This window comes from Cherax quadricarinatus, chromosome 26 (genome assembly GCF_038502225.1).
Source record: "Cherax quadricarinatus isolate ZL_2023a chromosome 26, ASM3850222v1, whole genome shotgun sequence".
In the NCBI taxonomy this organism is placed as follows: domain Eukaryota; kingdom Metazoa; phylum Arthropoda; class Malacostraca; order Decapoda; family Parastacidae; genus Cherax; species Cherax quadricarinatus.
The window spans coordinates 7976410-7989035 of record NC_091317.1 but is presented as its reverse complement, the minus strand read 5'-3'; the positions used below and the strand labels follow the sequence as shown (position 1 = coordinate 7989035).

General features: G+C 39.5%; 2 protein-coding genes across 2 annotated transcripts; both read right to left on the bottom strand.

The window, feature by feature from the left end:
• Nucleotides 1-285: 285 nt before the first annotated feature.
• On the bottom strand, nucleotides 286-1610 carry LOC138853259 (uncharacterized). Its single transcript, XM_070088984.1, has 5 exons — nucleotides 1584-1610; nucleotides 1179-1485; nucleotides 1029-1070; nucleotides 809-910; nucleotides 286-702 (listed from the first exon to the last, which is right to left on the bottom strand). The coding sequence occupies exons 1-5, from the start codon at nucleotides 1584-1586 to the stop codon at nucleotides 689-691; spliced, it is 468 nt and encodes a 155-aa protein (XP_069945085.1). The 5' UTR covers nucleotides 1587-1610; the 3' UTR covers nucleotides 286-688.
• An 8726-nt stretch (nucleotides 1611-10336) lies between these two features.
• On the bottom strand, nucleotides 10337-11356 carry LOC138853258 (uncharacterized). Its single transcript, XM_070088982.1, has 5 exons — nucleotides 11316-11356; nucleotides 10911-11217; nucleotides 10761-10802; nucleotides 10541-10642; nucleotides 10337-10436 (listed from the first exon to the last, which is right to left on the bottom strand). The coding sequence occupies exons 1-5, from the start codon at nucleotides 11316-11318 to the stop codon at nucleotides 10423-10425; spliced, it is 468 nt and encodes a 155-aa protein (XP_069945083.1). The 5' UTR covers nucleotides 11319-11356; the 3' UTR covers nucleotides 10337-10422.
• Between the last annotated feature and the right edge of the window lie 1270 nt (nucleotides 11357-12626).

The window sequence follows — 12626 nt, the reverse complement described above, 5'->3', positions numbered from 1 at the left end:
TTTCTTTTTAAATTATTGTAATACCTATTGAGGACGTACGATAAACCCCTGTTGGTCATAAAACATTGTAGTTAACAGGTCAAAAGTATAGCTCCAGAGCAACACCTAAAGCTGTCTTGTTACCAGGGCAACCATGAGAATAGTTAGCCGTGATGCGATCATGCTGTGATCAATTCAATTGTGGTTCTGGTTTCCACAAGGCTGTGAAACCTTAGTGTGATGATACAAACGGGAAATAGCTGCTACATTTTTAGTTCCGAAGTCTGAGGAGCTCGATGAGATTCAAACAAAGAATATGAATTATTTTATAGGGTTTTATTGTTTAAGTTACTCCGGCCTGATAATGGATTCCAAGTGATTCTGATAAACTTTCCTAACACAGGATGAGGATTCCCCAATTATTCTTACAGCACCTTATGTCACCTACTTATTTGTATTACCGTTCAATCTAGTTGAATGGTTGTACCATTGTTTCTGGCCACATGCGTCTGGGGATCACTTCTCAAGTGAATATCCCACTAAAACGATACACACTTATTTCCATTGATTATTTTAAATTGTTATACAGGGAAATGCGTAATTAATGTAAATGAAGAGTCACGATTGTTGTTCAACAAATTTTATTGAAGAGGTTGTGAAGAAAACTGAGGAGGCTGGTGTTCATTAGTACAAGGTGATGCCACATACTCTACTTCCCGAGGCCTGAAATTACGAAACAGGTGTTAGAATGTCGTCCCTATTAGTTCCGCCACCTTATTTTTTATAATGTTAACAATGAAACATTACACAAAATAAAAAATATACTAACCAAGCTTTCCAAATCCACCTTGTCCACCCAGACCAAATCCATTATATCCTCCTTTTCCAAATTTACCGAATCCGCCCAGGTCACCATATCCTCCTTCACTTCCTGCAAACATACAAATGATTCATAAGAACGACTGGTGAAACATCTTTGATGTTAATGTTTACAAAGAATGTTGTTGTAATAGATCTAAACAAGAAAAATACAAACATTGTTGTCTTACCGTGGCTCTTACTCAGCACGAAGGTGTGTCCTCCTTGTCCACCTGTGCAAATATAAAACCAGCTTTACAATGTGGCTACTTCCTCAAGATAACTATATACTGAAATATTACTATGTATTGATACAAATTACTAACAGATTTTTTGCTTACCATATCCGCCTCCATATCCTCCTCCAAATCCTGATCCATATCCTCCTGCTCCTCCACCATATCCTTTGCCAAATCCACCGCCAAATCCTCCCAGACCGCCCAAGCCACCAAGACCACCCAAGCCTCCAAGACCTCCTAAACCACCATATCCACTGTGTCCACCTAGGCCACCGTAGCCACCATATCCGCCATGGCCACCAAGGCCTCCAAGACCACCATGTCCACCGTAGCCACCAAGGCCACCAATTAGTCCACCATAACAAACACCAGCCATCACGGCCAACACCACAGTCACAGCCAGGATACGCTGAAAAAATTAGCACTGTTAATATTCTTGTAATATAATTATATCATACATTTAGTATAGTAATGCAGTCACTTCACAAAACTCCATCAGTCACTTACCATGTTTATAGAGGTTGTGTGGTTGATGATCGGAACCAGAGTGATGGTGAGGGAGGGTGTCCCGGACCTTATATAGCACAGTGATCCTCCTGCCTGCAATAACCTTCGGTACCTGGAATTCGACGCCTTGGATGTGAGTCATTAGCAAAGGAGGTAAGTAATAAACAAATAGAAACAGGTGCATTTGCGTCAGGGCGTCGGCTGATTATTTCGGACTTCATGGTCTCATGTGTTATACATCAGAAGGGAAGTATGTTAGACATGAGGAGGTCAACGACATCATAAAGAGAAGTCTCAACACGGTCCCTTGCCCCAAGTACAAAGGTCTGATGGAAGTCAAAAGCGTCCTGTTGGACTCACTAGGCTACCCTGGCAGGAGGTAAGCAGATTGCCTAGGACAACACCTGTGCCGCCATTTTGCCAGACACCTACTTGCCATAATCTGAAGCTGAAGGGGGTGGAGCCGCAAGCTACAAAGAAACCCAGATCCGTAAATATGAAGGCCTTTCCCCTTGCTATAACTTCATCACAGTAAGGTCAAAGAACCTTGGAACATGGGGCAAGTGTGTTCTAAAGTTTCTCAAAGAGCTGTGTGAAAAACTCGTCACATAAACTAAGGATCACAGAGCGGCCAGCTTCCTCTTTCAGAGACTCAGTGTTGCGATCCAAATGGGAAATGCCTGCAGCATTCTGGGTACGCGACCCACCGCCGGGGAGCTGGACGAGGTATTCGAGATGCAGCTCTGAGATGTTATCTATGTTGTTCTACTCTCTATTGTGTTTTTGTCAATGTATTTTGTCTTTAAATAAGGTCCATGTAGAATATAGAATATAGAATATAGGAGTGGTAGGATAAGAAAATATTCAAACTCCTCCAGAGAGAAAAGGTAAAACATTCGAGTCTGGCATAACTAGCAATGCTCTTCTTGCTGTATAAGGCAAGAAGAGCATTGTGTTTCTTTATTATTAAATTACTGTAAACTTATCTAAAATATATTTAGTTGGATTAGGCAAAATTAAATTGTGCTTGTTATAACAAGGTTAGGTAAATTTTCTAAGGTTCTATTGGTACAAAATTAATTAATTTTTGCATTAACATCAATGAAAAAAATATATCTTTAAATGAATGAGAAAATTTTAGAAAGGGTTTAATTTTAAATGAGTTCATGCTAATTAGCCAGTTTTACCTATTCGGCACGACATTATGTATATATATATATATATATATATATATATATATATATATATATATATATATATATATATATATATATATATATATGTATATATATATATATATATATATATATATATATATATATATATATATATATATATATATATATATATATATACAAGTTGGTAGACAGCAACCACCCAGGGAGGTACTACCGTCTTGCCAAGTGAGTGTCAAACAAAAGCCTGTAATTGTTTTACATGATGGTAGGATTGCTGGTGTCTTTTGTCTGTCTCATAAATATGCAAGATTACAGGTACGTCTTGCTACTTCTACTTACACTTAGGTCACACTACACATACATGTACATGTTTATTTATACACACTCATCTGAGTTTTCTTTGATTTTATCTTAATAGTTCTTGGTCTTATTACTTTTCCTTTTATATCCATGGGGAAGTGGAATAAGAATCTTTCCTCCGTAAGCCATGCGTGTTGTAAAAGTCAACTAAAATGCCGGGAACAATGGGCTAGTAACCCCTTTTCCTGTAATAATTACTAAAAAGAATAAGAAGAAGAAAATTGTCAAAGTGCGAAGGCTGAATGTGCGTGGATGTTGTGCAAATGATAAGAAAGAGATGATTGTGGATGTTATGAATGAGAAGAAGCTGGATGTCCTGGCTTTAAGTGAAACAAAGCTGAAGGGGGCGGGAGAGTTTAAGTGGAAAGGAATAAATGGGATTAGGTCAGGGGTTTCAAATAGAGTTAGAGCTAAAGAAGGAGTAGCAATAATGTTGAAGGATAAGCTATGGCAGGAAAAAAGGGACTATAAATGTATTAATTCAAGGATTATGTGGAGTAAAATAAGGTTAGATGTGAAAAGTGGGTTATAGTAAGCGTGTATGCACCTGGAGAAGAGAGAAGTGTAGAGGAGAGAGACAGATTTTGGGAAATGTTGAGTGAATGCGTGGGGAGTTTTGAACCAAGTGTGAGAGTAATGGTGATTGGGGATTTCAATGCAAAAGTGGGCAAAAATGTTGTGGAGGGAGTAGTAGGTAAATTTGGGGTGCCAGGGGTAAATGAAAATGGGGAACCTTCAATTGAACTTTGTGTAGAAAGAGGTTTGGTAATAAGTAATACATATTTTATGAAGAAGAGGATAAATAAATATACAAGGTATGATATAGCACGTAATGAAAGTAGTTTGTTAGATTATGTATTGGTGGATAAAAGATTGATGGGTAGGCTCCAGGATGTACACGTTTATAGAGGGGCAAATGATATATCGGATCATTATTTAGTTGTAGCTACAGTTAGAGTAAGAGGTAGATGGGAAAAGAGGAAAATGGCAACAACAAGCAAGAGGGAGGTAAAAGTGTATAAACTAAGGGAGTTTATCTGGAGTTTATCTGGAGAGAGTTCCGGGGGTCAACGCCCCCGCGGCCCGGTCTGTGACCAGGCCTCCTTAGGTCAGTGTCCCAGGATGCGACCCACACCAGTCGACTAACACCCAGGTACCCATTTTACTGATGGGGAACATAGACAACAGGTGGAAAGAAACACGTCCAATGTTTCTACTCTGGCTGGGAATCGAACCCAGGCCCTCACCGTGTGAAGCGAGAGCGTTAACCACCAGGCCACCAGACCTACTTCGACTAGTGGATGGTACCACTATGACCCCGCCTCCACCTGCTTCACTTCACCTCACTACAGTATATAAGCCACATCTACGGCCCTATGCTGTACATTCTACAAGATTGATGGACTGAACACATCGACTCCAGGTTGAGGGACTGATTACCTCATACTCCTCCTCTCATTACGCCTTCCTCTTTGTATTGGACTGATGAAGCCACTGTGTGGCGAAACGTTTCCTGAATAAAGATTCCCATATGCTGCATAAGTGTCTCAATCTTCAACTTGTCGGTTTTTCAAACCATTCATCACAACTGTCAGACACTGCAGCATCATGGGATCTTGTTACAAAGAATTCTTCAACACTTGTTCAACCTTTGGACGAAGACCTACTTCGACTAGTGGATGGTACCACTATGACCCCGCCTCCACCTGCTTCACTTCACCTCACTACAGTATATAAGCCACGTCTACGGCCCTATGCAGTACATTCTACAAGATTGATGGACTGAACACATCGACTCCAGGTTGAGGGACTGATTACCTCATACTCCTCCTCTCCTTACGCCTTCCTCTTTGTATTGGACTGATGAAGCCACTGTGTGGCGAAACGTTTCCTGAATAAAGATTCCCATATGCTGCATAAGTGTCTCAATCTTCAATTTGTCGGTTTTTCAAACCATTCATCACAACTGTCAGACACTGCAGCATCATGGGATCTTGTTACAAAGAATTCTTCAACACTTGTTCAACCTTTGGACGAAGACCTACTTCGACTTGTGGATGGTACCACTATGACCCCGCCTCCACCTGCTTCACTTCACCTCACTACAGTATATAAGCCACGTCTACGGCCCTATGCTGTACATTCTACAAGATTGATGGACTGAACACATCGACTCCAGGTTGAGGGACTGATTACCTCATTCTCCTCCTCTCCTTACGCCTTCCTGTTTGTATTGGACTGATGAAGCCACTGTGTGGCGAAACGTTTCCTGAATAAAGATTCCCATATGCTGCATAAGTGTCTCAATCTTCAACTTGTCGGTTTTTCAAACCATTCATCACAACTGTCAGACACTGCAGCATCATGGGATCTTGTTACAAAGAATTCTTCAACACTTGTTCAACCTTTGGACGAAGACCTACTTCGACTAGTGGATGGTACCACTATGACCCCGCCTCCACCTGCTTCACTTCACCTCACTACAGTATATAAGCCACGTCTACGGCCCTATGCTGTACATTCTACAAGATTGATGGACTGAACACATCGACTCCAGGTTGAGGGACTGATTACCTCATACTCCTCCTCTCCTTACGCCTTCCTCTTTGTATTGGACTGATGAAGCCACTGTGTGGCGAAACGTTTCCTGAATAAAGATTCCCATATGCTGCATAAGTGTCTCAATCTTCGGGTGAGATATAAGCAACTATTGGCAGAAAGGTGGGCTGGTGCAAGTATGAGCAGTGGGGGGGGGGGTTGAAGAGGGTTGGAATAGTTATAAAAATGCAGTATTAGAATGTGGGGCAGAAGTTTGTGGTTATAGGAGAGTGAGTGCAGGAGGAAAGAGGAGCGATTGGTGGAATGATGAAGTAAAGGGTGTGATAAAAGAGAAAAAGTTAGCTTATGAGAGGTTTTTACAAAACAGAAGTGTTATAAAAAGAGTAGAGTATATGGAGAGTAAAAGAAAGGCAAAGAGAGCGCTGAGAGAGTGCAAAAGGAGAGCAGATGATAGAGTGGGAGAGGCACTGTCAAGAAATTTTAATGAAAATAGGAAAAAAAATTGGAGTGAGTTAAACAAGTTAAGAAAGCCTTGGGAACAAATGGATTTGTCGGTTAAAAACAGAGTAGGGGAGTTAGTAGATGGGGAGATGGAGGTTTTGGGTAGATGGCGAGAATATTTTGAGGAACTTTTAAATGTTGACGAAGAAAGGGAAGCGGTAATTTCATGCACTGGCCAGGGAGGTATATCATCTTTTAGGAGTGAAGAAGAACAGGATGTGAGTGTAGGGGAGGTGCGTGAGGCATTATGTAGAATGAAAGAAAGTAGAACAGCTGGAACTGATGGGATCATGACAGAAATGTTAAAAGCAGGGGGGGGGGGATATAGTGTTGGAGTGGTTGGTATTTTTGTTTAATAAATGTATGAATGAGGGGAAGGTACCTAGGAATTGGCGGAGAGCATGTATAGTCCCTTTATATAAAGGGAAGGGGGACAAAAGAGGTTGTAAAAATTATAGAGGACTAAGTTTACTGAGTATACCAGGAAAAGTGTACGGAAGGGTTATAATTGAAAGAATTAGAGGTAAGACAGAATGTAGGATTGCAGATGAGCAAGGAAGTTTTAGAGTGGGTAGGGGATGTGTAGATCAAGTGTTTACATTGAAGCATATATGTGAGCAGTATTTAGATAAAGGTAAGGAAGTTTTTATTGCATTTATGAATTTAGAAAAGGCATATGATAGAGTGGATAGGGAAGCAATGTGGCAGATGTTGCAAGTATATGGAATAGGTGGTAAGTTACTAAATGCTGTAAAGAGTTTTTATGAGGATAGTGAGGCTCAGGTTAGGGTGTGTAGAAGAGAGGGAGACTACTTCCAGGTAAAAGTAGGTCTTAGACAGGGATGTGTAATGTCACCATGGTTGTTTAATATATTTATAGATGGGGTTGTAAAAGATGTAAATGCTAGGGTGTTCGGGAGAGGGGTGGGATTAAATTTTGGGGAATCAAATACAAAATGGGAATTGGCATAGTTGCTTTTTGCTGATGATACTATGCTTATGGGAGATTCTAAAGAAAAATTGCAAAGGTTAGTGGATGAGTTTGGGAGTGTGTGTAAAGGTAGAAAGTTGAAAGTGAACATAGAAAAGAGTAAGGTGATGAGGGTATCAAATGATTTAGATAAGGAAAAATTGGATATCAAATTGGGGAGGAGGAGGAGTATGGAAGAAGTGAATGTTTTCAGATACTTGGGAGTTGACGTGTCGGCGGATGGATTTATGAAGGATGAGGTTAATCATAGAATTGATGAAGGAAAAAAGGTGAGTGGTGCATTGAGGTATATCTGGAGACAAAAAACGTTATCTATGGAGGCAAAGAAGGGAATGTATGAAAGTATAGTAGTACCAACACTCTTATATGGGTGTGAAGCTTGGGTTGTGAATGCAGCAGCGAGGAGGCGGTTGGAGGCAGTGGAGAAGTCCTGTCTAAGAGCAATGTGTGGTGTAAATATTATGCAGAAAATTCGGTGTGTGGAAATTAGGAGGTGTGAAGTTAATAAAAGTATTAGTCAGAGGGCTGAAGAGGGTTTGTTGAGGTGGTTTGGTTATTTAGAGAGAATGGATAAAAGTAGAATGACATGTAGAGCATTTAAATCTGTAGGGGAAGGAAGGCAGGGTAGGGGTCGTCCTCGAAAAGGTTGGAAGGAAGGGGTAAGGGAGGTTTTGTGGGCGAGGGGCTTGGACTTCCAGCAGGCGTGCATGAGCGTGTTCGATAGGAGTGAATGAAGACTAATGGTGTTTGGGACCTGACGAGTTGTTGGAGTGTGAGCAGGGTAATATTTAGTGAAGGAATTCAGGGAAACCAGTTATTTTTATATAGCTGGACTTGAGTCCTGGAAATGGGAAGTACAATGTCTGCACTTTAAAGGAGGGGTTCGGGATATTAGCAGTTTGGAGGGATATGTTGTGTATCTTTATACGTATATACTTCTAAACTGTTGTGTTTGTGTTGTGTTTTTATTAACATTTTTATCATTTTGGTTAATTCAGTCTTTATAAGCTATGACTGAGAGGTGACTTAATAAAACTAATATTATCAAAGTGTATACCAATTCTGAATAAAAATAAAATACTTCATTGCAGGTAGTAAACTACGTTTCCAACTGCGCAAACTGAAATTTCGCACTGTAAACCACAGATAACCAGCACAAGTTTTTCTTCTCCTCTGTGTTGTTTGAGTCTACAAAATAGAGAGAACCTGTGAGCATAATGTGCTTTGTAATTTCCCTTTCACTGCCCCGAGTGACCTTTGGAGGCTCACAGTTTGTTATCCTATATTGCTCATCAGAAAAATACCTTAGACAAATGGTTTCATTAATCACTGTTCTAGGTAAGCGCACGTTCGTGATGTCGCAACAAATGCAGTGCTGTGGTTAACAGAAAAATGTGGTCCTACCACAAGAAATATCCTCATTTTGACTTGTTATACCGCTAATAGTTCTTGCGTTTAATAGGTCTTGACCAGAATTTCGGAGGCAATTCATTTAACTAAAGATAAATAAAGAATACAAATCTTATATAATGTCCTTAAAAAGGTGACAATAAATTAATTATATTTTCAGTTTTTTTTTATTCCCACTAATAAATTGTGGTGCTCTCTTTAATATGGCTTGGCAGCGAACACATTCCTCATTATCATAAGAATATTTGCTCCAAACATGTGGACTACTCTGCCATCAAAAAAATTATTTAATTTAAACATGACTAGGCCCACACGAACTCTGTGTTTCTACTCTGTTTAAGTCATCTGAAAGACAAAAAATTATAATCTTTTCAACTCATGTGCGGTATTAGCTTCAAACAGTATGGCGAATATCCACTGGTAGCCTTCCCTAGAATTCGACTAACACCTCAGTACCTATTTACTACTAGGTGATCTTTTAGGATCAATTTGTCTACCAATGAAATATCAGAGATACAGTTGTCATTGGAAATAAGGGATGAGAGATAATGGTTTTTTCCATTGTTAGTGATCTTTGAGTGGAGAAAAGTATCCCTTAAAAAAATAAAGAAAGGTATAAGTAAATTCCCTGCATACACATATAACCCGCACATAGGTAATGGAAGCTTATGACGACGTTTCAATCCGACTTAGACCATTTACAAAGTCACACTAACAGAAAGGAGAGAAGGAGGGAGTATATATAGGCCAGCAGACAGGGACGTGACAAGAAAGGCAGTAGGAAAGGAAGAGAGGCAGAAGTAGTAGTAGTAGTAGTGGTAGAAGTAGTGGAGTCAATCAAAGACTAAAAGAGAGGAGCACTGCAAGGGAGCTGGGGCCCACAAAGGGTAGGAACAAAAACAGAAGGGGAAAATATAATAATGGACCAAACACCCAAGGCAGAAGAAAGAAAATCCAAAGGAGAAAGAAGGAGGAAAGGGGGAAGAGGGAGGAGAAAAAGGTATCAGGTTAAGTCACGGGCGTTCTGAAGTTTGGAGCGTTTAATAATGTAATGGGAAAAGAAGGCATCTACAGAGACAAAGCCACGACTAAGATTCATACATGAAAAGTTGTCAATAGGATGACTATGATCTCTGACATGACAGAAAAGAGCATTATTGGTGTCGGCAAGCCTAACACTACTTTTGTGTTCCCTGAGTCTGTCAGAAAGAGAAAGGCCATTGGGCTTTTCCAATGTCAGTGCGGTATTCCCAAAAATACTGGAATCTGGTCTGATTGATGAGATTATGAGAACATCCCATTGATTGACAACCTCGATGATTTTGTGGTCACGAATCCCAATGGACTCTCGCTAGTTTGGTATATTCATCACATGAAAGAAGGCAGATAATGTTATTCGCATTGCCAAGCAGATATTTATGTCCTAAAGCTTAAATGGAAGAATAACGTGAAGATATTTTCTAATAAAATCTTTCCCAAAGACTGCTGTTTCTACAGCTTTCTTTTATCATATACTTATTCGCATGAACATTATAATTTTCATGTAACACTAATTGGGAAAATAAGGCTTTTCTCGGGGTTAAGAAAATTTAATATAAAATTAGTCTTGTAGAGAAAGATATGAAATGTACAGCAATATAGAGAAAGTTTTCTTTCACTTTCAGGCGTAAATACTGCCAAAAATTATTATTTCTGTATGTATAAATAAAAAATGTAATCCCTTTATATAATGGTCTACAGTAAAAAGTCATAAACTTCTTTCAGTTATTTTATTAAAGAAAATATAAGAGGCACTGAAGACGGAAGTGAGTTTCGTCAGGACACAGTAACATCAGACGCTCTATTTGCCAAAACCTGAAAATATAAAATATATGCTTCAAAATGATTACGTATTAGTTCACTTCTTTTTTCTTATTATTGCTAATAAAACATTAAACGAAACTCAAAAATATACTAACCAAGCTTTCCAAATCCACCTTGTCCACCCAGACCAAATCCATTATATCCTCCCTTTCCAAATTTACCGAATCCGCCCAGGTCACCATATCCTCCTTCACTTCCTGCAAACATACAAATGATTCATAAGAACGACTGATGAAACATCTTTGATGTTAATGTTTACAAAGAATGTTGTTGTAATAGATCTAAACAAGAAAAATACAAATGTTGTTGTCTTACCGTGGCTCTTACTCAGCACGAAGGTGTGTCCTCCTTGTCCACCTGTGCAAATATAAAACCAGCTTTACAATGTGGCTACTTCCTCAAGATAACTATATACTGAAATATTACTATGTATTGATACAAATTGCTAACAGATTTTTTGCTTACCATATCCGCCTCCATATCCTCCTCCAAATCCTGATCCATATCCTCCTGCTCCTCCACCATATCCTTTGCCAAATCCACCGCCAAATCCTCCCAGACCGCCCAAGCCACCAAGACCACCCAAACCTCCAAGACCTCCTAAACCACCATATCCACTGTGTCCACCTAGGCCACCGTAGCCACCATATCCGCCATGGCCACCAAGGCCTCCAAGACCACCATGTCCACCATAGCCACCAAGGCCACCAATTAGTCCACCATAACAAACACCAGCCATCACGGCCAACACCACAGTCACAGCCAGGATACGCTGAAAAAATTAGCACTGTTAATATTCTTGTAATATAATTATATCATACATTTAGTATAGTAATGCAGTCACTTCACAAAACTCCATCAGTCACTTACCATGTTTACAGAGGTTGTGTGGTTGATGATCGGAACCAGAGTGATGGTGAGGGAGGGTGTCCCGGACCTTATATAGCACAGTGATCCTCCTGCCTGCAATAACCTTCGGTACCTGGAATTCGACGCCTTGGATGTGAGTCATTAGCAAAGGAGGTAAGTAATAAACAAATAGAAACAGGTGCATTTGCGTCAGGGCGTCGGCTGATCATTTCGGACTTCATGGTCTCATGTGTTATACATCAGAAGGGAAGTATGTTAGACATGAGGAGGTCAACGACAACATAAAGAGAAGTCTCAACACGGTCCCTTGCCCCAAGTACAAAGGTCTGATGGAAGTCAAAAGCGTCCTGTTGGACTCACTAGGCTACCCTGGCAGGAGGTAAGCAGATTGCCTAGGACAACACCTGTGCCGCCATTTTGCCAGACACCTACTTGCCATAATCTGAAACTGAAGGGGGTGGAGCCGCAAGCTACAAAGAAACCCAGATCCGTAAATATGAAGGCCTTTCCCCTTGCTATAACTTCATCACAGTAAGGTCAAAGAACCTTGGAACATGGGGCAAGTGTGTTCTAAAGTTTCTCAAAGAGCTGTGTGAAAAACTCGTCACATAAACTAAGGATCACAGAGCGGCCAGCTTCCTCTTTCAGAGACTCAGTGTTGCGATCCAATTGGGAAATGCCTGCAGCATTCTGGGTATGCGACCCACCGCCGGGGAGCTGGACGAGGTATTCGAGATGCAGCTCTGAGATGTTATCTATGTTGTTCTACTCCCTATTGTGTTTTTGTCAATGTATTTTGTCTTTAAATAAGGTCCATATAGAATATACAATATAGGAGTGGTAGGATAAGAAAATATTCAAACTCCTCCAGAGAGGAAAGGTAAAACATTCGAGTCTGGCATAACTAGCGATGCTCTTCTTGCTGTATAAGGCAAGAAGAGCATTGTGTTTCTTTATTATTAAATTACTGTAAACTTATCTAAAATATATTTAGTTGGATTAGGCAAAATTAAATTGTGCTTGTTATAACAAGGTTAGGTAAATTTTCTAAGGTTCTATTGGTACAAAATTAATTAATTTTTGCATTAACATCAATGAAAAAAATATATCTTTAAATAAATGAGAAAATTTTAGAAAGGGTTTAATTTTAAATGAGTTCATGCTAATTAGCCAGTTTTACCTATTCGGCACGACATTATGCATATATATATATATATATATATATATATATATATATATATATATATATATATATATATATATATATATATATATATATATATATATATATATATATATATATATATATAT